The sequence below is a fragment of the Drosophila willistoni genome (assembly GCF_018902025.1).
Source record: "Drosophila willistoni isolate 14030-0811.24 chromosome XL unlocalized genomic scaffold, UCI_dwil_1.1 Seg141, whole genome shotgun sequence".
Taxonomy (NCBI): domain Eukaryota; kingdom Metazoa; phylum Arthropoda; class Insecta; order Diptera; family Drosophilidae; genus Drosophila; species Drosophila willistoni.
Window position 1 is genome coordinate 11,194,977 of NW_025814052.1, and position 25,972 is coordinate 11,220,948.

The following is a 25,972-nucleotide window of genomic DNA, read 5'->3' on the forward strand; positions in this document are numbered from 1 at the left end:
GTGCGAGATTTTTGTTTCTTTGTAATTTTTGGTTTCCAATTGACAAACATTTTACACACATCTCGCTTTAGTCTTCTCTTTTCCTTTGTTCCCCTCTCTCTCTCACACACAAACACACACACACAAACACTATCGTACGCTTCTTGTTCATCTGACTGCCTTCTGGTTGTTGGCTTTTGTTATTGCTCTTGTTAGTTGTTGTTTTTGTCGTTGTCTTTTGGTGCTTATTGTCGTCTACATCCTACCCAAGTGCTCCTGGCCCCATCCCTATCCCCATCCCCATCCCCACCGTCCCATCAGCCGATTTACCCCTTGGCAGCTGCCGCTTGAGTTACGCTCAGTCACCCGTTTCTCTTACTCTATACGTACAAATATAATATGTTTGTATGTACATACATCTATACGTAAGTATTTTCATTTTTGGTTTTTCTTTTTTCTTTTTTTTTTTTTTAGTCTTTTGCCGCAAAAATGCCTTGACGCAGCATGTTCTACATTCAGAGTGAAATGGGAGTGGGAGGGGAGAGCGAGAGAGTCTAAAGAAGCCGACGTAGATTAGCCTCCTGCCTGCCTGCCCGCCTGTCTGTCTGCCTGACGTCGTTTTTTGAATGTAAATCAATAGTGTGTGTGTGTGTGTGTGTGTGTGTGTGTGTGTCGCCTTATGAAGATGATGCCGGGCCTGGGTCTGGGAAGGATAAGCAAAAGGAGTTGGGCTTCTACTCCTTCTACTGCTGGCTGCAGTTCATTCTAGTCGCCATGTTTCGTAACTTGAGTTGTTTTATGCACTATTTCTGGTTTCCGACCCAACTTTTCATCATCCACCAACCATCCACCACATTCCCCCCCCCTTCGTCGTCTTCGTTTCGCAATGTGGCAACCACTGAGTGATGCTGATGAACATGGAGGATTACAACTGGGGAAAATAATTAAAATAGACACAAAACATCCTTACAACTGCCAGCAGTTGCATTTCTAGTCTCGCAACAGATTTGTGCATTTGATTTGAACATTTTTGGTTATTACTCCTCAACATAAATGAATATCAGCTTTGTCACCATAACCACACACAGGGGAGAGAAGGGGAAATTAAACTCTTCGATGTTATTACAGAGATTAAGCGTGAAGGAAATGTATTTAGTATTGTGATGGAAATGTTTTTTGGCATAACTTTTGTCGCACTTGGACAAGAGAGAGAACTTTTTTTTTTTTGTGGGATATGGGAATTGGGATTGTAGTAGTTTTCTTTAACATTTCAGAATCAGTTAGCATTTTTGACGTGCTAACTAATTTAATTGGATTTAGTTTTGCATTTTGTTTCAGTTTTAATTCAATAATATCACTCATACGACAAGTTGTGCAACTAGAGAGAGGCTCTTTGCCAGCGACTGCATGTCGTATGAGTGATATTTTATGATGAATCTCCTTAAAATTCGTTAGTGTCTCTGCTCCTCTCCCTCTCTCTCTCTCTCTCTCTCTCTCTCTCTCTGACTGGTATTGTTATAGTCAAATGTATTGCATGCATAGTATTTTTGTGCACTTTTTTGTCAGAATAAAACCAGGCTAACTAACATGCGAGTATATGTGCCATGTATTTATGTATGTGTATGTGGTTATAAGCGGCTTTATCTCATCTCTTTCTAACTGTACGACTGACTAACATGCTGGCAGCCATAATAATCACAATCTGTCAGAGCAAAAGACACTTACAAATGTATCCATGGACGTATGTATATGTGTACATGTGTGTGTATTGTGTTTGTGTGTTTATATGTAAACTGCACTTTCCAACAATATAAGTTGCAAAATAATGTATACCGTGTATGGGAAGAAGGCCACTGCAGTGGCACACAGAGGGGAGATCCGATGACAAATCAATTGAAAAGTGTTGTGTTACTCCAATTATATTGATCACACAATGAAGGGAAAATCGTATATAATTGATCTTTGAAAACAAACAAATTGCTTGCATACTTCTAGGCTGATGCCTTTTAGAGGATTTTTGTCATTCTCTTTCGCACAGTAGTTCAAAATTCTCTATTATGACAAGGTCAATGTGCCTTAAGATAGAACTTAATACTTTTTTAAGTGTATTCCATTGGCTGATAATTATTAATTAATAAATTGTTATTATAACATGTTGAGTGGTTGACTGGAATCCCTTTTTATTGCTGCGCCGCTGCTGGTGTGGCTACCTTTGCCTTATGGCAGCCAATTACAATTATATCACTCATACGACAAGCTTTACGTCCTTGGCAGCCAGCAGTCGGTCAAGTCAGTCACTCAGTTGGCTATTTCAACGCAAAGGGAAGGATAACGACCCATGGATATCTCCCTGTTTCTCTTGCGCGGACTGGACTTGACTCGATGGCCACTAATTGCCAGTTCTCGCTGCGCGATTACTCATTATTCAATCTGGTTGCTAAATGCATTAATTACGTTTGTTTTGCCAATTAAAAACAACAGAAAAATAACAACAAAAATAAAACGAAAGAGAAACAGAAATACACAACAACACGTAGAATTAACGCAATGGAACGTAGGGAATCTAACGGAAGACGAAGTAGACGGAAGGACATCGCATTGCGCGGTCATTGACCCTCGTTGCCATTGCCGTAAGCAGTAAGCAGTAAGCCGTAAGCCGTACGCTGTACGCCGTAAACCGTACGCTTTACACCGTAAGATGAACGCTCGCTTGGCACGCAGGTGACGGACCATGGCAAAACGATTTAGTGTATAACAAAAAAGCATAGAAAGAAAATCTTTCGGTAGCTCGTCAACAGTCAGCACTTAACAGAGAGTTCAGAGAGCGAACCAACAAGTGCGTGCATGTTGTGTATGTGTGTAAGTGTGTGTGTGTGCGTCTCACCCCTTGGCATTAAAGTCGCCAACAACCCGCTCTTAACCCCCTTCAGCTTGGCGCATATTTCACGCCGCACAGCTGCGACGACAACGACGGCTGCCTTTGAGAAATTACGATGGCCATTGTTTGATGAAAGTAAGAGGGCCACCGAAAGGAGGTGAGCTGAAGGGGGGCAATAGAGGCGTGAAAAACCGTGGGCTTAGTGGCTTGGGAAATATAATGACAATGTACTTAAGTACCGTGATACAAGTAACAATTAACTCTCCATTAGATGAAACCAAAATGGTAGAGTGCCTTTCTCAGATAGATCACCACTCAAAGGTAGAATGAGATTTCAGCAAAGATATTAACTAACCATAGAACCAGTAACTGCAAGTAACAGTTGCGAATTGATCTCGTACCACTGTGACAACTTCATTACAAATGGAGCCAATGCGTGGCGTGCGTAGGCTGAGATTTATTCAATTTAATTTGAAATCGGCGTCAATGGGCTGATGTTCAGTTAGAGCATGAGAAATAGCAGAAATAGTGTGTGTGTGTGTGTGTGTGTGGGTAGGAGAGAGAAAGAAAGAGAGGGAGAGTAAACCAAGCCAAGGCGGGCATGTGATTAAAAATTGTTTACAAAGTTCATTGACATTACGAGAGTGAGGAGCCAAGGCCTCTTGTTAAGTTGGCTGCGAGGGGCATATTAGGGCCAAAAGGAACTGATGCTGCGCCAGTGGCGGAAGCCATTCAGTTCAAATCAAAGGCTGCCTAGCAATTTGCCACCTATTTTTATTTTGATTTTGCTTGGTTTATTTTCTTCGTTCGTCGTTTTTGTTCGTTATACTTTTCCACTTTCTTTTTTCTTTTTTTTTTTGGATCTTTTTCCTTTTTTGCTTGTTGGCCAAAAGCTGTAATTGATTTTTCCCATGAGAAAGCCTGTGTGTGTCATCATCTAAAAGAAAGCAAAGCGAATCTCAGTGGATGGTTGCTCTAAATGAAAATTGTCCATATACCCTTTCATATGCAGAATTAGTCTGAAACTATCTACATAAACTCGCATTGGGGAGATCTTAAATAACTATAACAATCTAACAATCAATATCAAAAATTGGTTTATCAGTTTATAACATTTGCCTAACCAAATCCTCATTCCCCGATCTGTGTGTGATCAATATGAATGTACCCAATTTGTTGTAGGGTAATACACATACAAAATAAAGTTGCTGCTTTATTTTTTTCTTTTAGTTTGAAGTAGTTTTGTCTGATTGCGGGATTTATAGCTGGGCATGGATGCATACAGATGGAAATGGAGATGGAGATAGAGTCAAACTCCAGCTGTGACTTTTGGCGCTCCTTTCCCCCTCTCCAGCACCTCGTGGTCCGGTGAAATCATACATATATACATAAATGGCTAAAAGTTTGCTAGCATTTCACTCTCTCTCTGCCCTCCACTCTGTCTTAATTAAATTGAAGTCAATTTGAAATAAAGTTTTCGTTCAAAGATAAATCAAATTTGGTCATGTGAATTTCATTTTGCTTACCATTTAACGAATCGAAATTAAACTGACAGCATTTCTCTTTATATTACATTTTCAACCATATTTTTTGCTTTTGGTTTAAATCCCCACCCCCCATTTCCGTTCCATGATTAATTTTTCATGCATTTGCAAGTATTGAGGCATTGACAGGACATTTCCATTGCTTGTGGTTAAGCCATTTGCAACCAAGAAAAGCAATACAAACTGAATAATATTCAGTCCGTGCTCTGTAAGCAGCACGTCTTTCATTCTTCTTCGAAAAACACTTTCGTCCCTTATCTTGGCGGGGTTGGGGAATGGGGAATGGGGGGTGGGCAAACAAATTGCTGTCAACGACAAAAAGAAGCCCATAAAAGTAACGCAAATAAACAATTTCACTTCAAATATAAAACACGAAAATCAGCTGGTGGCTTAGTTTAGTTGCTGATGCGGTGTCTTAAATGGGGGGTAAGGAATTAGGGTGGTGGGGGGAGTGGGGCGGAGGACAGTGGTTTGGCATTGATGGTCAATGCTTGTTGGGGGTTGAATTTCCGACTCGTTTAGACGGTTGATCGATTTCCAAAACGTGGACAATTAGTTCACAAGCAAATTGCCCGCATCGCCAAAAACGGGGCAAGTCGAAAATGCTTAGCACGGTGCTGTGCTGTGCGATGGCCCATCGCGGTGAGGGGGAGGTGGTCGGGTTTGGGAAAACCTCCACTCAAATTAAGTGACAATGGCAACCAAAATACATAATGAATTATTCCTTAAGCAGTTAACCACAGAGCCAGACGGGCAAACGAACGAGCGAACGAAACTGGGTCAACTTTCATGGTGAGTAGAGCATTTGCCAACTGGCCCGCGGTCGGTCCCTTTGGGCATGTGTTTTTTTTTTTGTTTTTCCTTGTTCGTTTTCTGCTTTTTCTGCTCTCTCTCTCCCTTTCATTTTTCTGGTTCCTGTTCTTGTGCTTATTCTTTCAAGGGTTTTCCCTTTCATTTTCTGCTCTGGTTTGCTCGAGGGGGACAATTATGTGTGTTATTTATCGCTTTACTCGCTTAACAGAAAAGAAAAAAAAACAAAAATAAAATAAAACATAAAAGAAAGCGAAACGAAACGAACAGAAAAATAATACATACATACATTTTTATGATAAAAAAAAAAAAAAACATAATATTATTAATAATGATTCAATCCATTGTCGTTTCCAGGCATTAGCCCCACTGTCATCATGTTCACACTCTTTCGCTCTTTCGCTCTATCTGTCTCACACTCTCTCATTATTGTCCTTTTGAAAATGCCTAACAGCTGTTCATTGCCCATCGGGCGTATGAGTGATGTGGCAGAGGAAGCCATGTGACAGTTATGAAGCCGTTCGAAGATGCTGTGGGCCAACGGCCAGAACAACTAAGCCAAGTTAGTAAAAATAAAAACTTGAGCATATTTCATAGCATACATTTGAGCGCGCATCATGGTGGAGCAAAAGAAATATTGTTTTCCAAAATGAATTTTCTCGTAAATTCAATTGAAATTCATAGGCAAGCTCTCTGGTACACACACACAGACACACATGGACTTACATACATACATATTGACTTGGACTTACATACACACATATTCGAGGTGTAACAGTATATATTGTAGATATTGTATATTAACGTTAAGCAGGAAGGAAGTTGCTACAGCTCCTAGCTGTTGCTGCTGCTATTGCTGTTGCTGCTGTTGCTGCTGCTGATGTTGCTGCTGCTGTTGGCCTTCGGTTTCGCCTTCAATCTCGCGCCATCCTGTCGCATCCAATTAACTTTGTTTGCCTAATCAGAATGCAATGTGCGCACCTCCTGGTCTTTGCCTTTGCTTCTCCAACTTTTCGTCTTGGTCAATGTCTGTGACTTTGTCTTGGAGCGTGTGTGTGTGTATGTGTGTCTATAGATTTTGCCCTTCGCCTTAGCTCTACGTGTGCGTGCTTGCCCTTGCTTTTATTTTATGTCCAGATATACAGACAACTTGAGGCCCAAAAAAAAAAAAAAAACAACTCCGTCTATTGACGCCGAGGGAGAAGAAATTGAAGTTGAGGTTGAAGTTTTTCGACTTCTCTCTCTCATCAAAGTTGACCCAATTTTGGTGTTTTCCCGTCCCATTCTCCCTTTCCCCTACATCTCTACTGGCTTCAAGCCTAAAACGCATTCACGTGAACGATTGAGAAAACACTACCTCACCCCTAAAGCGCCTTTGAGACAAAAGTTTTGATACCCTTTTACACACAGAAATGAAGGTTAAATGTGAAGACGTCAAAGTAAAAGTAAAACAAACAAAAACACATCAAATTATGGAGTGAGGCAGCGAGTAAGAAAGTGAAGAAAGTATGCCAAAAATATCGCAATTGAAGCAAATTCTATAACAAATCGAAAATGAGTAGTCATATTTACTGAAATCCAATTAACATATTTAGATTTAGATGGGGGAGTCTGGGGGAATATAAATCACTATAGTTTTTTGCTCACTTGTGTTTATCAATAATTCATTTAGTTTTCTTTAGGCCCACTGTGCACTGTGCCCATCATAGCCTGGGGGAATTCAAGTTTTCTGCCCACACTATATATAAATACATTCATTCAAAATACGCTTTGGGGGGCAGTCAGTTTGGGGGACTCTCTTGCTTCATAATCCGTGGCAGCAAATCAAAAGGAGAAGCAATCCGAAAGCCTTATTGCATTATTTTACCAAATCGTATACAGGTAAGTAAGTAAGTAAGTAAGGTAGTAAGACGTTGTGTGTCTTGTAAGTAAGAAAGACATTATATTGCTGTCTCTCTCTCTCTCACTCTCTCTCTCTCTATCTCTCTGTCACTCTTTGTACGTGTGTGTGCACTTGGATAATTGGCCAAATGGAATGCTCTTGCTATGTAAATTGTATGCCTAATTGATGCCATAAATGGCTTAAATTGCCCTAATACCTTTGTTCGGGCGGCCCCACCCATTCGCCTTGCCGCCTTAACCGCCTTTGGGCTCTGACGCTCACTTTGACTCTGGCGATGGCCAACCGCACAGGTACTTAATGAAAACCGCTTAAGCAGCAAATATTTTATAATCTACCTATTTGAATTGTTTTGAAAATTGCTTTCAAGTACAATAGAAACTCAATGCTCCAATTAATTATTTAATACCTTTTGCATCAAAGAATTAAACAAAAGAAATTTCAAGTAAATTTAATCCATTTAAAATCTCATTATTTGCATTGATTTGAAAATGAAAATAAAAAGTAGTTTACTTTGCCATAGCGGAAAACGAAAATTGAGAATTATTTTTGTAAATATCTCAGAATTGATATTGGATTAGATTTCGATTTCATTCTATTGATCTAATGCCTTAGAATATAATGAGGGTCACGCAGCAGAGGTTAGAGCTCGGTCAGTCAGTCTTCAGTCGTTCGGTCAAAGATTTCTGTTGTGTGAGTGCGTTTTTCCCTTTTTGTTATATCGCTCAGGCAGCATTTGCTATGTGCATAATTTAGTGAAAAAAAAAACTTTTAGCATTTTTTTCTCTTGCCTGGAACATTCGCATGTAAATGCCCCTCAGGGTCGCACAAGGCTGCTGCTGCTTACCTACTGCTCTACCAGTCCCTTCAGCCCCCTCTATCTATCTATCTATCGCCACATCCTCTTGCCTTTTCTCATACCTTCTCAATTGCCCTATGACTTGGCTATGCTCTCAAATATTTCAGTATATCGTCATCGTCATCGTCAACGTCTTTTGGTCGCCCATGCTCAATTTGTCTATCGCTTCACACGTAGCGGGGTCAATGGGGTTTGGGGGGTCGGGGGTTGGGGTACACGGATGCGGGCGGGTGACGTCTGTGGAACGAGAGACGAGGGGGAAAGCTTTTCTCATTTCTATTCATTTCAAATTGCACTCATTCACGAAGTAAGCAAAATTAAACTACGTGCTCGGATGCATTTTTTTTACGCTCTAGCTTTTACTTTTTACCATGCCCTTTCGCAAAGAGTACATTCACTTGAGCAGTCCTTAAGACACATAGAAATCGAGAATTGATTCGATTTACTCTTTTCTTTCCATATTATATAGAACTCAACATTTTGACTATTTCGTTAACTTGCATTGTGACGACTTTCCCATTGCTAATTTATATACTTTGCTCTGCTCTTTTACTTTGACGAGCGCAATAACAAATACATACATATTAGGTATATATATATATTATATAGTATATATAGTGTTTTTTTCCGATTTCGATGGCTTTGTTAAGAGTGTCGATAGTGCGTTGCCAATCAAAGTTTTTTATTTATCTAGTTTTTGCATTGAGATTGAGTGTGCATACTTGCGCGTGCCTGTGTGTGTGTGTCTATGTGTGTTTGTGTGTGTGCAAGGATAACAGCAAAGGGATTTTAAAGCTGACCAGTAGCTTTTTGCATTCGGCAAGGGTCCGGCTGTAGGTGCAAGTTGGCAGGTGTTAGAGACTATTGCACAGCGCATATATCTATAAAATATTCATTAACTCGATATTCATTAAAAATGTCGTCGCCTCGTTAGGGTTAATGGCGCCGCTAGTGCCCTCCAGTCGGTCGCCAGTATTGTAATCATGGTGGAATAGAGAATGCCAAAAGAGTGAGACGTGGGGCGTGGGAAGTAGTGGAGAAGATGGTGTTGGGGCTTGGTACTGACGTTGCCCAGACAGGAGACAAGAAACCGGAGAACACTGGAACAGAGAGGAGATAGGAGACAGGAGACCTGACCCAATCCAATCCAATCCGACCCGACCCGACTCAACCCCAACTTAACTCGCACCGACCCCGTTTATTATGTAGGGCAGGCAATCCCGGGCTTTGGCTGCAGCTGTGCTCACTCCTTTAACTGCCCCGCCATCTCCAGCCATTATTACTCCTACACCTATCCCAAACACTCTCGCTGGCTCAAACTGGGCGCTAATCCACTTTAAACAAGCATATATCACAATGAGCACGACAGAGATAGAAAGCCAGACATATGTACATATAGACAGACACAGAGACAGAAAGAGTGGAAACTTTAAGAAGAAAGGGACAATAAGCAAGTGGCCCAGAACCGATTTATCCAAAACTTCTTGACTATTCAAGCTAAAAGCAAAAGTTATCCCTCTTATTAAAACTAAAGCGAAAGGGAAAGCCAATCAACTATTCTCTTCGAACACTTTGATAAATACGTATAGCTATATATATACATATATATTTATGTATAGTAAACATATATTAAGGATATCATCAACTTTTGCTCTAATATCAAGCCTTTGTGGGACAAGTAAATGACTAAATTATCATCTTATGCTATGCTACTAAGAATTAAACTAAAGGAATGGTTTTCTTTATTTAGATCCCTAGCAGAGTCTGTAATGTTTTATACCTTGATCAATCGTCCAGTTGGAGGATATGGAACAGTTCATTTATGTATATACCTACTTAAAATTTCCATCCTTTTACCAATTTGAATTGCTCTAAATTTTCATTGAGTAATTATTGGTAAGTGTAATGTAGTTAGACGTTTCTAAGAAAACTACAAAATAATAATTGGATATAATTATACATACGCACATATGTATATAGAAATTAACCATATACTATGTACATATATATATGCCTAGAGGAATCTAATATTGAGTTTTGTGTTGTTTTTTTTTTGCTGCCAGTTGATTCATTAGACCTTTAGCTGAACAGACATGCGGATATATGTATTCATGCCCAAACGCCCACAATGTCTATGTGTATCTACATATACATAGTCATAGATATGCATGTATGTGTATATATGTATCCAAACGACAACAAAATGAATATAGATATAAAACTTTCGACTTTCGAGTGCTTTGGCGGTCTTGTGTTGACTTTTGTGAAAGGTGTGACAATATTTACAATGCCTTGTTAATTGAATTTAATGCGTCCTCTCAAAGTATCTGTGTGTGTGTGTGTGTGTGTAGGTGTCTAGGTGTGTGTATGTGTCTAGGTGTGTGCCTTCTCTAGTCAAGAGTTTTCGAGCGAAAGCAACAACAAAAAGTTAATTCAAATTATTAATGGACGATTTGCGAACACTTTGTGCTTGAATGTTCGTTGTCATCGCATTATGCGATTGATTGGGCAAAGACATCATCCCTATAATCCCTTTCAAATGCCACCATTAACCAAGTAGCATTCCGACCACTAATATCACTACCACTCATCCGCTGCTCCATTCATCATCTAATGCACACTTTGGTGGAAAGTGTGAAAAAGTCTCAAGTCAAGCTTGAACCTTGAACACAATTTGCTGGTTCTTCTTTTATTGCTGCTGCTGCTGATGGTCGTTCACATGGCCGAAGGTCCATGAAGAGGGGAAAAAATGTCCTTTCAATGGAAAAGGATTTTCATTGAAAGGTGGCAATTGAAATGGGCAAATTGAAAGGTGCCATAATAGGGAAATCGTCCTTGTATAGCTATAAAAAGAGGGGCACTGCTTATTAAGTTTTGCAGGGCAAGCAGTGCAAATTGCATTGATAAATATACGAAATTTCATACATTTCCAAGTTAAGTACATGAAAATATAAGAGCGTTTTCTTAAATAAGGAAAATATTTAAGAAATGTGACCAAGTATTAAAGATATCCTTTTAAAATACTTGTATGAACAGGTAGGTTTCAAAATCGAGCCTAGAGCCAAAGCAGATTGGTCTGTATTTAAATTCTATAGCCAATTCTAATCTAAATAAATCAACTAAATGTAAAATTGCTGCCAACTCATGGGAAAGGCCTAAACTGATAAAAGCTCATTCGAGTTATTTAGACAACAACCATTCTAAGTGAGGGAAATCGTTGGCTCAAATTGCGTAGCATACTTTTAGGCAAGTGGTAACTAAAAGGCTCAGAGAAGAGCACACTGCTTTAATAAGTTCTCTCACCCTTAGGACTATTACTCGCACCCTTAGGACTAATAAGTATAAGACTATTTTACCCTTAAATATAAAACTGCTTTTCATATAAGAGAATGCAGTATAAGACAGTCCATATAATGTAGCAAATCATTTATCAATTAGGTAATTTTGTTAACTATAAATAATTGTAAATTGAATGGTAATTTTTGAAAGACTTAAGCATTTTAACTACTAGAAATTAATACAAAAAAAAACCAAAACTACAAAAAACAATACAAAATATTGATCCTAAACTAAAAAATGTTCTTTGTTTGGCTTGTTTTGATATGCCAGTTATTCGACTAAGTTAACGACATTTTTAATCAACTTAAGCAGTTGGTTTTATTCATATGCTTTGAATTGAACTCTTTGGTTACCTCTTTGGTCTTCTCTTACGAAAGAGAGGGATAAACTTATTTATTGGAAACAAGAGAGCTATCAATGACTTTATCATTCTTATATTTATTTTTTTGTTTTTTCCACTCGACAAAACTACTTGAAAGCAGTAAATATTACGACCTAGGCCAACTATTTTAATCCCTAGGTGAGTAAATTTGTGTGAACAGATCGATGTGGACACTTGCGAGGAATCCCCTCTGGATCATATGTTTACTCGATTCATTCATACATCGAATATATATATTGCATTCTTGAAGCATGAATAAAAAGACAATCAAATGGCTTTCCGGCAATTGATAAGGTGCCAGTTAGCATCCGATAAGAAGCTTCTTCATTCAACTGCAACTTCCTCCACTCTATGCAGGTTGAGTTGAAACGGAAATAGGCTTTATAAATTGTTCGACAAAATTTACCTACATACACATTTTTAATATGTATGTATTATTGACTTTTCAAAAAGGTAATTGCCAATTGGCAATTTTTTTGTTTTATCTTTGGCATTCATATTTCCAATTAATTTATAAAAGGGCAATAAATTGATTTGAGGCGATAAGGTTCGATCGGAAGGAAGTATACCTCCGCTTCGATTGTGTATATATGTATGTTTATGGCAATTATATAAATTAAGCCATTAAAATTCTTGTTCAATCTAATCGCAACTCGAGTTTAGTTGCATTATTTTTGGATCACATTTTAAGTTAGTTAATCTGTTAGACACAGTTGTGAATGCATTTGAAATGTTAAAATAGTTTGTCATCTCACATTTTCAAGAGTCTAGATAAATCAAAGCTAATGCTTATAGACATACATATATACAAATATAAGTATGTATATATTGCATTTCCATTCATTTCAGTTTCACTGAAGAATTTTGTCAGTTTTTACTTACTTCAAATCTTTTCTAAATGGTTACAAGATCATTTCTTTTTTTTTTTTTTTTGTCTTTTCCTAAACATTTTCTTTTAGGAATTTTATTAATTTACTTTAGCTTTTCTTCATTTTGTATAATACTAAGGTTTACAATCAGATTTCTCACTAAGAACTAGTCAAAAAAATTACTTAAATTAAATCACAGTTAAATATTTAAGCATTTTTTTGTTTTGTTTTTTGTTTTTGTTGGTTCCTTGGTTGGTTTTTGTTTGTGTTTTCGTTTGTTAGCGATTGGATTTTTGTTTGTCTCACAGAGTGGCAATAAATAATAAATAAGTAAATAATAAATAAAATAAATTACTAATAATTAGTGATAATAATTTAGGCAAGGCAAAGCTTGAATGCGATTTGGGATGTGATTAGAGAGATGCACAATGTATAACGGATGGTTAGGATGGAAGGGGGAAAGGGGTAGATGAAATTTCATAAATTAAGGAATGTGACAAATATATGATAATACTAAAATACTATAGATGGAAATAAATATATGTTGATAGTCATGAAAAGAATACTAAAATAAATACTAGATAAATGGCAATTCGACAAAAATTCTTATGTTTTGCATTTGTATTCTTTGGCGGGGGTGTGTTTTTTTGTTGGTGGGGGGAAGGGAAATCCGTGCTGAGAGAGGGAGTGTCGGTCATAGGAACTGGGCATCATAATACTAGAGAGGCAAACGGATTGAAGCAATTTGGGAATAGGCAAATACTTGGTTGGAACTGGGACTGGGTTCAAGACTCTGACGAACCACTCAGATTGCTGACCCCACCGCCGCTCTCTGCACTGTCCGTGTTAACATTTACTAACGCAGAGACTGAGGCAGATGCTCCTCCTGTTGCTGATGCTGCTGCTGCCGCGGCATGATGATGCCTTCTCTCCATGCTATTCTTGAGCTGCTGTTTGCGCAGGGCTTTGCGTAAACTCTTCCATATATTGTCCAGATATTGCAAATACATATCTTTGCTCATTCTCAAATCCCGCTCACTGGCCTCCTGACTGCCATCGGGCTTGGTGTGAAACTTCAATCTGTCCATCATGGTCTCCCTGCTGATTTGGGTCAACTTGGCCCCATTACTGTTCGGATAGGAGGCATTGATGGTGGTCTCCAGTTCGCATAGCATGTTCCTGGCACTCACAAGCAATTCGTGTAGCTCGACTGTGATGGGTCCCAGGTTTTGTTGATGTCCCTTGCGGTATTTGTATTCGGCGCGACCCAAATAGGCGAAACCACCCACAAAGGTCTGCATGTGACGATACCACTTCTTTAGCTTCACCTATAGAAAGAACGAGAGAGAGAGAGAGAGGCGACATTAGCAAGGGCTGACAAGATCTAAATGAAACTGGTCTAAAAGTAAGACCCTGGGGCGGAGCCGGTTCGATCGTTCGATCCACTTACCTCACTTGTGGGACGCGTCATGTTTGGCAGGAACTCGTACTCATGCTGGCGATGATGATATCTTGAGTACTCCAATTTGGCATTGTCGCGTACGAATTGGTATTCCCGCATTGTACTATTACGCAAGTGGATCAAATACTGCAATACAAAAGCACTTTGATTAGACTTTGCTGGCCAAGGCAAGACAATCTTTTTGTGTTGGGACTTACCTTCTTCTTAATCACACGCCCCTGTTGGCTGGAATCCCTCTCCTGTTCGGATTGGGCATCCTTCTCGTAGGAGCCACCGCAGGGATTCTCCCATTCGGGTGTCTCGGTGGATTTGGTAAACCATCTCAAATTGTTGCTACGCGCATGTCGTGTCCTCTGTCGACGAAATTCACGACGCGCTGCCCTAAGAGCCGCCTGGGTAATCTCCTCATAGCTGCTCTCACTCAGACTCAGATCATAGGAGCTATCGTAGCTACCCTCGCTGGCAAAGGATTCGGCCAGGCCATGAAATGGATCCGCATGCCATTGAGGTAATCTGCTGCCCACATCCACTGCTGATGACGATGATGATGATGAGCTTGAGGAATCCTCGTCGTAGGCATAGTCCAGGGCCACCTGATCGTGCAGATGCCTGGCCTGGGCCAGTGGCATGACGAGAGCAGCCAATGCCATGATTAGCAATAGCAATTGCTTGCTGCCATTGCTGTGGCTGCTGTGTGTATATTTCCTACTACTACTGCACATATTTGTTGTTGCTGCAATGGCAAAGAGAAGAGACACAACATCGTTTAGTCTTTCAAATGTCACACACACAGAGATTCAAGTTTGTTTGATTACCGTTTAAACTAAAGGCTAGCATATTTGGCTATAACAAATTTTTATCACAATTGTTTCAATCTCTAAGTAAATGGGCTCGTTTGGTGTGTGTCTGTTTGTGTGTGTGTATGTGTGGGTTTAACTGTGCGCTCTTGTCGGCGTCTGTTCACTAACTAACTTTAGTTGTGCTGTAAAATTTTAAACCAACCGCCGCGCACTCGCATCTCACTCACGCACTCGCAAATAACTCACGATCGGCACTCGCCGTGGTTGTGGTTGTTGTCGTTACCACTCGTAATCGCACTCAATTGATGTAGAGAGAGAGCCATGGAGTGGGCGATCGTTATGGTCTTTAACTATTTCAATTGCAGTCAAAACTCTCAAAACAAAGTGAAAACATAGAACCAACTCCAAAAGATTAGGACATCTATTAGCCTATATAGCTTAAAATTTGATCTCTCCATGTTTGGCATACAGTATTTGTCATGACTTTTTGCTCATCTCCTCCTCCTCTTTTCCTTTTTTCACTTATTATTTTGCCATTTACTTGAATTTCACCAGAATTTTGGTATTACTCATAGGAATTTGGTGGGTTTTTTTGTTGTTTTTGCGGAATTGAGACTAAAAACACTGAGGCCGAGACCGAGACCGAGACCAAGACGAAACGAGACAAAAACTAAAAGCAATAGCAGTCAGACGCTGACCAGACAACTCTCAAATCGATGACGTTTGACTTGGCTGGCTGGCTGGCTGGCTGGCTGGCTGGGTGGGTGGTTTAGTTTGCTTGTTGGTTGTCAAAGGGCAGAGGCAAGCCGGCCACACGTCGTATGAATAATTCATATACAACGAACAAAAATTCATTCAAAACTTAAGCAGTTCCGATCTCCCTTGGCTGCTCTCTCTCCCACTTGCTTGCTCACTCGCTCACACGCTCTCGGTGTCGGTCTCGGTCTCGGTCTCGGTTGGCGCGTTGCGCGCTTTGTTGTTGACGTAGGTCAGCGACTTGATAGCGCGGCAACTGAGCAGTCAACAGCGACTGCGATAAGGCACGTGCCTCCGAGTTTTGCCTGCTGCCTTAGTAAGTTTTATTTTTTTTCTGTCTTCATATTCTCTTCAAATCTCAATTAAATCGATCAAGTCTTTGTAATCGTAATCGAAGAAAGTTCTAGATCTAATTCGTGCAGGGTTTTGGATGATTAATCGGGCTATAAAGAATTTATAAGGCACTTGAGACCTTTTTATTAACTTTCTATGCAATTTTCTAGACCAAAACCATTTTATTGGCCATATAAAAACTAAAAACCCACACACACAATTCAAAAGTTATGAGTAACTTAAAATCGGAGATAAACGCTGCAGAAGATTCCAATTGATTTGATTTCCTGGAGGCAAACTCACGTGAGTTCACAGCAAACTCATGTGATCTACTGTATCACTTCAGATTTATGGCCAATAATTTCAAGATAATCACACTTCTAGATAGAGAAAGAAATTCTTTTTGTTGATTACCTATCGATGGCTACTTGAAATTTGATTTGATAATATGGCCAATTATAAGTAAATTTACTTGAATTTTCATGCTAAAACATGTCTTCAACTTTGATTTTCCTTTCGTTTACTCACAAGTTTCATTTTATCAGAATTTATGACTACTAATTGCCATATGTAATCAATCTTTTAACTATGGAAGGTTAAAAAGGGAACCCCCTTTTGTTTCATTTGCCGTTTTGCTTGAAATTCTTCTCTCTGTGTCAATTGTGGTATTGAGAAATCGAATATTTATAAACATTTACGAATTCAGCCTATCATTATCAAACAAACAGAGACTAAGAGTCTATATATTGCCATATGATTTAATTTCACACAAAATTGTCACACAAAAACCATTATCTATCTTAGGTAGTAAGTGCTTCTATCTATCTATCGATCAACTGAAATTTACTTGTCTATAAATAAACATACATATCTTTATTTTAAGGGACTGATTTTACTTACTTTGTTGTTGTTGTTGTTGTTGAGTTTGTTGGTGGTTTTGTTGTTGTTGTTGTTGTTGTTGTTGTTGGCACATGTTCATCATAATTAATAATTTATTTAAAGTTGACTTAGAATAATACTGTTGATATAATACTGCAATAAGAGATCACTCTCGATGCGTTTTTTCTTTCTCAATGCTTGATTATAACTGATTCCAAAACATATATTTATGTATATAGATTTAACGATATTATATATATATATAGGTTGATTTTCCGATTTCTATACGCGTAAGCCAAAGACAATTAGCATTGGCGTGTGTCTAAACGAGACTGATTCATGATTTTAGGTTGTCCCATAATTTTATATATATACCAAAATCGTCGCTGCGGCCCGACGACAACGTCGCAGTCGACGTCGCAGACGCAGCCGCCTGGCCGACTGCGTGTGTGAGGCAGTCCTCGGTAACGGCGACGTCAACCTCAGCGTCGATAGTTCCCTTAGCTTGTATGTGTGTGTGTGTGTGTGTGTGTGTGTGCTGAGGTCGACGTCAATGCGTTGCGTTGTGCAAAAGAATTGGCACCATATCGATGGAGTGTCCGAGTGCGAACGAGAGAGGCCAACAACACTTCCAAGAGCGAAAGAGAATATAATGCTTATAATTATTATTTGATTTATTTTTATGATTGCCAAAGCACGGGCAGCAATCGCCACCTCTGCAACCACCTCCACCTCCACCTCCATGTCCACCTCCATCCCCCAACTCCATCTCCCAAAAGACGTACTACCAACACGTGTAAGACCAACCCCAATATCAACCCCACCAACCTCTCCACCCCCCCCCCCACTCCACACACTCCATCCCATCATTCATTAAACTTTGAAATTTTTATCAATTACAAAGCTCCCAAGTTAACCTCCGCCACCCTTACAAACGCGATTACCCTCCATCATCAATATTATGCGGGGATTTTTCTTGTCCAAACAATATGTATTTCTATATATATAGTATCTCTATATATAAACTATTTGATACCTTCGCTTAACAATTTCAATGTTAGGGGGGAGGTTGGAGGATGGTAGAGGCGTGGTCTATACAGTTTTTTGGCTTCGAAACCGAAAATTAATTGCAGTCAAAACAAATGAGAAAAAAAGAGAGACAAAAAAAAAACACAAAAATTGTAGGGGGAATTTTTTATTTTGTACCATGGGAAAACGAGCTGTGAGAGTTAGATGCTTGGTTGACCCACTAAAATTGGACAATAGACGCCGATCCCCAGAGATAAGGCCTATTAAATTTGACCAACACACACACACACACACACACATAATAATAACAACAACAAATAATAACAAAATAATAAAAGCAGCTAACAACCAAAAATACAAAACGATTATTATTTAATTCAATTATCATCGGTAAATTTGAAATATATTTGCAAAAAACTCAAATAGTTCTCGAAGCTCGAGTAATTGACAAAAGAAATACTGAAAAAAGGATTATGTTTGGATTTCATTTGCCATAGCTTTCCCTCTCTCTTTCCCTCTTATTTCTCAACGACTAATAGTCCTTAACTCTCTTGAGTTGGATTTTGAATTGGACGGTCCATTTTTATTGGTTGTTTCTACAATCGCTTGAACGTGCTGGGAAACATGTGTGTTTCAAGTTAAAGTAATCACAATCTAGATCGAAAATAACGGTTAACGGGCAAACGGTTTTGGTTATGACACAGTTAAAAGAAAATGAAAGTCGATTTCGATAAGAGAGAAAGAGCAAGATAGTCAGGCATTTCGAATCATAAATTTTCGACCATCAAAATAATTAGATCATCAACTTCAACTAACTTGAATCCATTTGACGCATAGTTTTTTTTTAATTTATAGATCCTAACGATTCCATGTTCCATCGGTATTCCCTGAACTAGTTTGGTTTGCTGGCCATAACGAAGCTTTAATGCCCTTTCCTAAAACTGATGAAAACATATTAACTAAACCAATTTGATTTTAATATTTAATTCTTATTTGATTTTACAAACAAATGTAGCTATATAATTTAAATAAACCATCAAATCATGACGTGATTCTGTCGTATATATTGTCTTGGAGCTGCCCCAAATAAGTAAATATTACGTATACGCAATATTACGAAAATAAATAACTGATGTGCGAAATGAGCAAATTCAGGGAATGTGTTCATTGCTAATAGCTAATAATACATAATTATGTGCTATATTGTTTTTCTTTTTTGTTGTTGTTGTTGTTTTGGTAATAGATCAAAGTGCAAAGAACCCAAAAATTGAACTACTGGCGTCTATATTGTCGGTGTGTCAACGATCGAACGAACGAACGGCATTTGAAAAGACAAAAAATACCTGAGACATTCACCAAAAAATTGTTTGTCTTCAATTTTGTTGATGACGCGTTACTCTACATATAATTTTTTAACGATAGCGATAAGGTATGACATGGAAAACTTTTGTTTTCCAGATCTTCATGCTGCAGTGTAGCAAAGAAGTCATTCAAAATGTAAAGCGGATCGCAACATTTAAGCGAAATCATTTGCTAAAAAAAGGAAAAATATAGACAACAATCTTAACAATTTGCCAATACTTACAAATTTTATATTCGTATATAATTAAAATTGTTTAATTTATAGCCGATTTTAATGAAAATGGTTAATGGTTTCAGAAAAAAGTTTTGTAAAATCAATTAGTCACGTAAAACAGTGTTGGACCAAAAGATCCCAAGCACAAAGTTGCTGGAGATTATCTTAGGATATTTTTATAACTAAACCTAAATAACTAAAGATTTTAAAAATAATAAAGGTGCTGAACATTTGGCAAGCCCAAAAGGGTGTGGGGGGGCACACACCACATTTACGGTTCATTATCTGTGAATATAATAACCAATAATATCTTGAATTAATTAATTAAATGGCAGCCAAGAAAATACAAAACTAAAGAGCGACTCGTAAATAAGAAAAATATGCAATACACATTTCATGTTTTCTGTCATGTAAAATATAAAATATAAGATATTACTTAACTCTTTTCAAATCAATTAACAACAGTTTAAGTCATTTATTAAATTAAAAAATTACAACTTAAGATTCTAGTTAGCAAATAGGCAGAGTGTTTAAATTGACATTCGTTTTTTTTCGTTGATTGGTTCCACTGTTATCAAGAAACAAAAAAACGAAACTGAATGGTGCTTAGCCACTTATTTTGTGCGAATAGTAATTATCAATAGAAATTTTGATTTAATGCTCATTTTACTGGTAATTTGGCCAAGTTTTCCACTGAACAAATCTTATCAATCGCCAGCGTTTATTGAGATTGAACTTTGATGTTCAATTTTGGTAATGTTGTCCGGGGAAGGGGAAATCACAATTGTCTTGAAAGACGTTGGTGGGCGCGTGTGGTGGAAACCGTTGACTAATGCCCATTCAGTGAATGAATAATCAAAGTTAATGCCACCACCCTCCCCCCCTGCTCTCCGCCGAAAACAATGACAAAAATGATAGCAATGGAAAAAAAGAACGATATACGTTCATTTGTAAAATAGTTGTCTGCGGATGGATAATAATTCAGAACTTCAGCGGGTTGAGTCATCCACCCAAAAGTCAATTCATCCACGCGACCGAACATACAGTTCATATGTGGAAAGAAGAAGAGGTACGTGGCAACACAGCTGCAGAATGATGGGCAGTAGATTGCGTAGATGGCATAGATGAAGGGGACCTTTGTGTTGCTGGACTGTGGGAAATGTTTCTCTCTTTGTTTATTGCCGGCACTACAAACGGACTACTACGGACTCCATGTCCGGCTCCGTTTCCGTCTCCGTCTCCGTCTCCATTTTCGGTTCTAAATTTAGCACTCTGCCAGTGACTTCTTTCTACTGTGTGGTGTGTTTGTGTGTGTGTGACGTAGGTGTCGCCCGCCTGTGACGTAGGCAACCAATTGCCAGTTGCGAAATTTGCTGTAATTACCATTCAACCTTTCGAATAGGCGACTGACTGCTTATCTTGGCGATTCAGTTCAATTGATATTCTGCCTAATGCCAACAAATCGCATGGCTAACGCCTAGGCGTTAAATACATCTACAAATACAATATATTTAGATATTATTATTATTATTATTATAATTGTTATTAATAAAGCACCTTGCCTTAGATACTTACGTCGATACGCATAATTGAAATTGTCGCTTATCAGACAATAAATGGCAACCAGCACTTCATAGACCAGGGGGCGGGCATTAGGTGGGCCTGAAGGCAAAGGCGTTCATCAATCATATTGCGAAATCCTTCTAAAATACATACCAAATGCCCAATAAACATTTAGGCCAAAAGCCATAACCACCCATTCTCCCATCTTTGTAGAGTTTTATGAATTGTTTTCGAAATTTCCAATTAAAAACCCACCATGTGTGTTTTTTTTTTTTTTGTTTTCTTTTTGGAATTTTAGTCATATATTTAAGTTATTAAGCAGCTATTTATACATGTATTTTTAAATTAAGTAATGAGAAAGCTAGGCTTACTAATATAATCCATGTAGAATGTATTTTTCATATATTTAAGTATAGTTATATTGACTTTAACTTGTGGTCTATTTATCTGATCTAATAGATTAAATTTGGGGAAAGAATTCACATATATACTTGAAGCTGATCAAGAATATATATACTTAATGGGATCGACAATGTCTCCTTCTCTGCGTTAAAAACATTTGACCATGAGAAAAAAAGGACTAGACTCCTTTGAATACACCAAAGTTGATATACATACATATCAATAATATACGAAATTATTTAGTCTAACTAATTAGAGACGCCTTAACCCCCCTCCGCCCGTTTGAATGGCTTTGAAGCTTTCGTTAAGGACTCTTCGTATGACTAATTGATAAGCATTCACGCCTAAGCGGTTTTCATTTAATTCAATTTTGTTTTTGTGTGTTTTTTTTTTTTTGGTTTTTATCGCGTGCCAACGTCAACTCCATGACGCGCGCCTCATCAGCGATGCCTTCTAATGTGTCAACAAATGTCGCGTGCGGTGTTTCAATGTGGTTGTTGTGGTTGGTGTTGTTGTTGGTGTTGGTGGTGGTGCTGCCAATGATTATTGACATATTGTCCAATTGACAAGCTAAGCGAGAGACACACCGTATGAGTGGCAGTTAGATGATCGGATCAGCAAGCGATTTCAGTTAGTAAATTAGTCATCTAACTAGCATTTTTAATCTTTATATACAACCATTTGGCCAAAGGCCCAATTTAGCGATGAATCAACCGTTTCCCATGCCCCCACCATATTCATTCATTGGCTTCACTCTCAAACAGACATCATAAAAAATTCAAGCAAACACAGCGAAAAAAGAAGAAGCAAAATTCAAGCCAAAGAAGAAGATTGTTCGACCACTTGCTTGGAGTGCCGACAGCCAGTTACCCTAATCCCTGAGTGTAAACAGAGTGCATAGAATTCCGGAAATTCTAAAATTCCAAATTTTTAGTGTTTACAGATCACAATATTATTGAACACTACTTGCTTACATTATCTCTATGATAGTCATGGCTTCTCAAGAACTAAAACTAATGATTTAAAGAGGGGAGGGAAAGTTCTCGCCCAAATTATAAACAATTCCATGGAAATTTATTAAACAAATACATTTTTATAAGTATTGGAATGCAGCTAGATCAGAGTGTAAGGCAATGAAGCTTTAAGGAAATTCGTATAACTACTTTAAGATTACTGAAAAATTCTTCAAGAGAAATATTTCGTGGTTCATATTAGCCCCAACAACTTGTTCAGTTCCAAAATTAGAGTTTAAGACTCATCGCGTGTGATATTTATTCTCTGTCCTACTCGCTCTCACTTGAGCTCGAGTTGATCGAGTTATGGGTCCAACGTTGCGATTTCGGCCTTGTCTTTGAGGCTTTTGGGCATCTCTTACACATCGCACAAACACTTCCGTTTTGCAGCAGCAGCAGACAAAACAACAAAACAAAAAAAGGAAAGGCACGCCGAATATCCCATGAGCGCTGATGATGAGAATCGTTGCCAAAAATAAATATGAAAATTTGCATAGGCGCACAACGAGCGAAACCCCCCAGCCAACCCCCCAACCCCCCAACCCCCATCACCTCCTTCCGCCATCGAACTGAGCAACTCATGACGTCGCTGACAGCTCCCATTCATCCTCTGTCACCCCTCAAACACAGTCAATTGCCCGCAAATAGTGTTTATTTGTTTGGGGTCAATTTCGGTGGTATTTCTTCGATGAGCAATTAGTATAACACACACACATGTGTGAGTGTGTGCGTGTGTGCGTGTGTGTGTGTGTGTGTCTGTGTGTACAACATATTCCCACTCAAATTGATTCAATGTTACCGGAACAAAACAATTTGTTTTCAATCCGAAAACAATTTCATCCGCTAAACGTTTTTCAGATTAAATTTTATGCTTAATTTAGGGGAATTTTTACTGCACAGTGGGCCACATAAATAACTGGTATATATGCTAATTGGATGCATAAATATAGACATTACAAAGGACTAAGTTCAATTTGCTTATGTACATGAACCTGGTAAATAAATTGATTCGTACGTCATTAGTTAATAAATTCCATTTAATTTTTGCAGTTAAAGGCAAAACTAATGAAAGATTTGTGTTGATTTTGAAATTATTCACAACATTATCGAAACAAGCTATTGAAAATATTTTTCAAGTAATTCTCATAAAATAAAATTACGCATACGCAGGGTGAGCCCATATAAATGTAGATTAGTTTCCCTATAAACTTGCTACAATTGGACAATTGGACTTGGACAATTCTGAAAATTAAAGAAAACCATAGAAAAACCATGTGAACATTTTCTAGCAATAGAAGATTTCATAGACATATAACATATGAAAGAAGATTCGACTTTTATAATTTAATTTCCAACTATTTGTTCAGCTTTTCATCAGTTTCACAGACTTAAGTAAATAAAAAAAGACTTGGACAAACTTGTCCAAACAAATGCTTGTCCCAATTCTCGATTTCATCATATGCACTTGCCATCAAAATCTCAAAGATCTCATGTCATTTGGCCTTATGATGAATTCATCACCCACCACAGATATTTGATATGGCAAGACCATTGCCCGAGGAAAACGAAAACAAAAGACAAAAAACAAATGTTAAGAGGTTATAGCTTTGTTTAATTTCGGTTTATTTATATACACATATATGTATATGTATTTGTGCTTTAAATGTTGGTTAAATTTTTTGCGTTTTACCTTCAAAGTGCAAGTGCTGGCGGCATCGACTTGCACAAAAGTTTTGCACTTGAAAGTATTTTGTGTCTTGTTATTGAAATTGCAATTCAAGATTCTTCACGTACACGTATTTTATGTATGTACCTACAACCATCCAGTTGATGATTTACATATAGAGAGTTGAGCCAGTCGGTCGTTTAATCGGTTGGTCAGTCTGTCAGTTAGTCAGTCGGAGTCGAAGGCGAAGTTGGAGTCGCTGTTGGGTCGTAAAAAACCGCCAAGTCTTTTGGGGTGGACTGTAAAAACAACCTGACCATATCGTGCCAGCCTTTTCTTTTCTATCGTCATTATGAACATCATCATCATCATCATCACCATTGTGGTTATTGTTGTTGTTGTTGCTGTTCTAGTCGGTGGCGGCGGCGGCGGCTTCAAATGTCACTCTCGAACTGTGGAGCACTCAAATTGGCAAAAATATGACCCAGAAATTTGAGTAAGTTAGCACAAGAGAGTTTAAGACTCGGAAGACAGAGAGAGAGAGGGAGAGAGAGAGAGAGAGAGGGGCAGAGGGGCCAGAGTAGAGGGTGTAGACACGAAGGAGACTGCTGGGCGGCAACTCTTGCACGTTCGATTTTTCTCTAGGGAAACTGTTTGCCTCAGCAGCAGCAGCAGCAGCAGCCAAAGGAGCCAACAATTTTGTGTCTGGCTCCCACAGTTGTTGTTGTTGTTGTTGTTGGTTTTCTTATTGCCGTGATTTTATTTTATTCTTTTCATGTTTCTCTTTGCAGAGGCGTCTGCATCATCATTGGCATTGCCATCACATCATCCCAATCACTGCCAGCTGCACCACTAGCTGGACCGTAATTTGAGGCTAATGAGGTGGCCGCTAAGCTGGCTAACAGGTCGCTCTCTCTCATTCTCTCGTTCCTGTTCCTGTCCTTGTCCCCCCCATAAGGCCATCGCTCAGGAAGAAAGCTCAATTGTGTGAAATCTGTCAACTATCGTTAAGCGATTTCTTTTATTTTCATAGTAACTTTTAAGTGTTTCATTTAAACAAATTTAATTTTAATCATCCAATTTATGGATGTTCCGCCATATGAATGGGAGCAGGATAAAACCTAGGCAAATCAGGATAGGCTTAGTAAGTTAGTGTTTATAAAGATATTTGAATTGGTTAGGAGTAATGAAATCTTTGCAGCGCTCGTTTGCAATTGCATTAATGTAGGTATGTTTGTTTATATATATATATATATATGTATATATATATGTACAGTAAATACATGATAGTATGTATACATTGTAAACAATTCTCATTATGATCAATCTGGAGCTTTAGAGGCATGCAATGGCCACCATCAAAGCTGAAGGAAATCACGTCTAGCTGCTGCTGCCGACGAACAGATGGACCGATCGACCGATGGACAGACAGCTGGGACACACAGATACGTAAATAGTTGTAAGTAAGATGCGAGGAAAAGAGAGAGAGAGAGAGAGTGTGTGTTTGTGTGTGTGGAAGAGGAAAAGAGATAGATAGAGAAAATGTATCGATTTACAAGTGCAAAAACAACTTGACTAACAACATGAAATGAGAGCAAACACAGAATTGGAACGTTGACAAGATGCCAACGCAGCAAAAGAGCTTACAATGTTGGAAGGAATCCGAATCCATGTCTGGGAAGCCGACAATGCCGACAATTAAACAAATTTGATACAGAAGAAGAAGTCGGCGGAGCGGCGGGTATTAGTTGCCACAATGCGAGAGGATGAGGTTTTTGAACTGTAGCCGCCACCGCAGCGAAAAACAAGTTGATGGCTGGACGTACCAAGAGATGTGTCCACGCATAATTTTAAGTTGACTTTCAATCACATGTAACATTGGTGGGATAGATAGATGACAGATGGACTGACTGTGGAATTGTTTTGTTTTGTT

At 38.6% G+C, this 25,972-nt stretch overlaps 1 protein-coding gene and 1 long non-coding RNA gene across 2 annotated transcripts; both read right to left on the reverse strand.

The window, feature by feature from the left end:
- Window positions 1-12,910: 12,910 nt before the first annotated feature.
- Window positions 12,911-14,859, reverse strand: LOC6641122. Its single transcript, XM_002064095.3, has 4 exons — window positions 14,838-14,859; window positions 14,220-14,755; window positions 14,011-14,148; window positions 12,911-13,888 (listed from the first exon to the last, which is right to left on the reverse strand). The coding sequence occupies exons 1-4, from the start codon at window positions 14,857-14,859 to the stop codon at window positions 13,346-13,348; spliced, it is 1,239 nt and encodes a 412-aa protein (XP_002064131.2). The 3' UTR covers window positions 12,911-13,345.
- A 4,987-nt stretch (window positions 14,860-19,846) lies between these two features.
- LOC111518489 lies at window positions 19,847-21,283 on the reverse strand. The gene is made up of 3 exons (XR_002723978.2): window positions 21,112-21,283; window positions 20,971-21,057; window positions 19,847-20,889 (listed from the first exon to the last, which is right to left on the reverse strand). It is a non-coding gene; the product is annotated as an uncharacterized LOC111518489 (long non-coding RNA).
- Window positions 21,284-25,972: the final 4,689 nt, after the last annotated feature.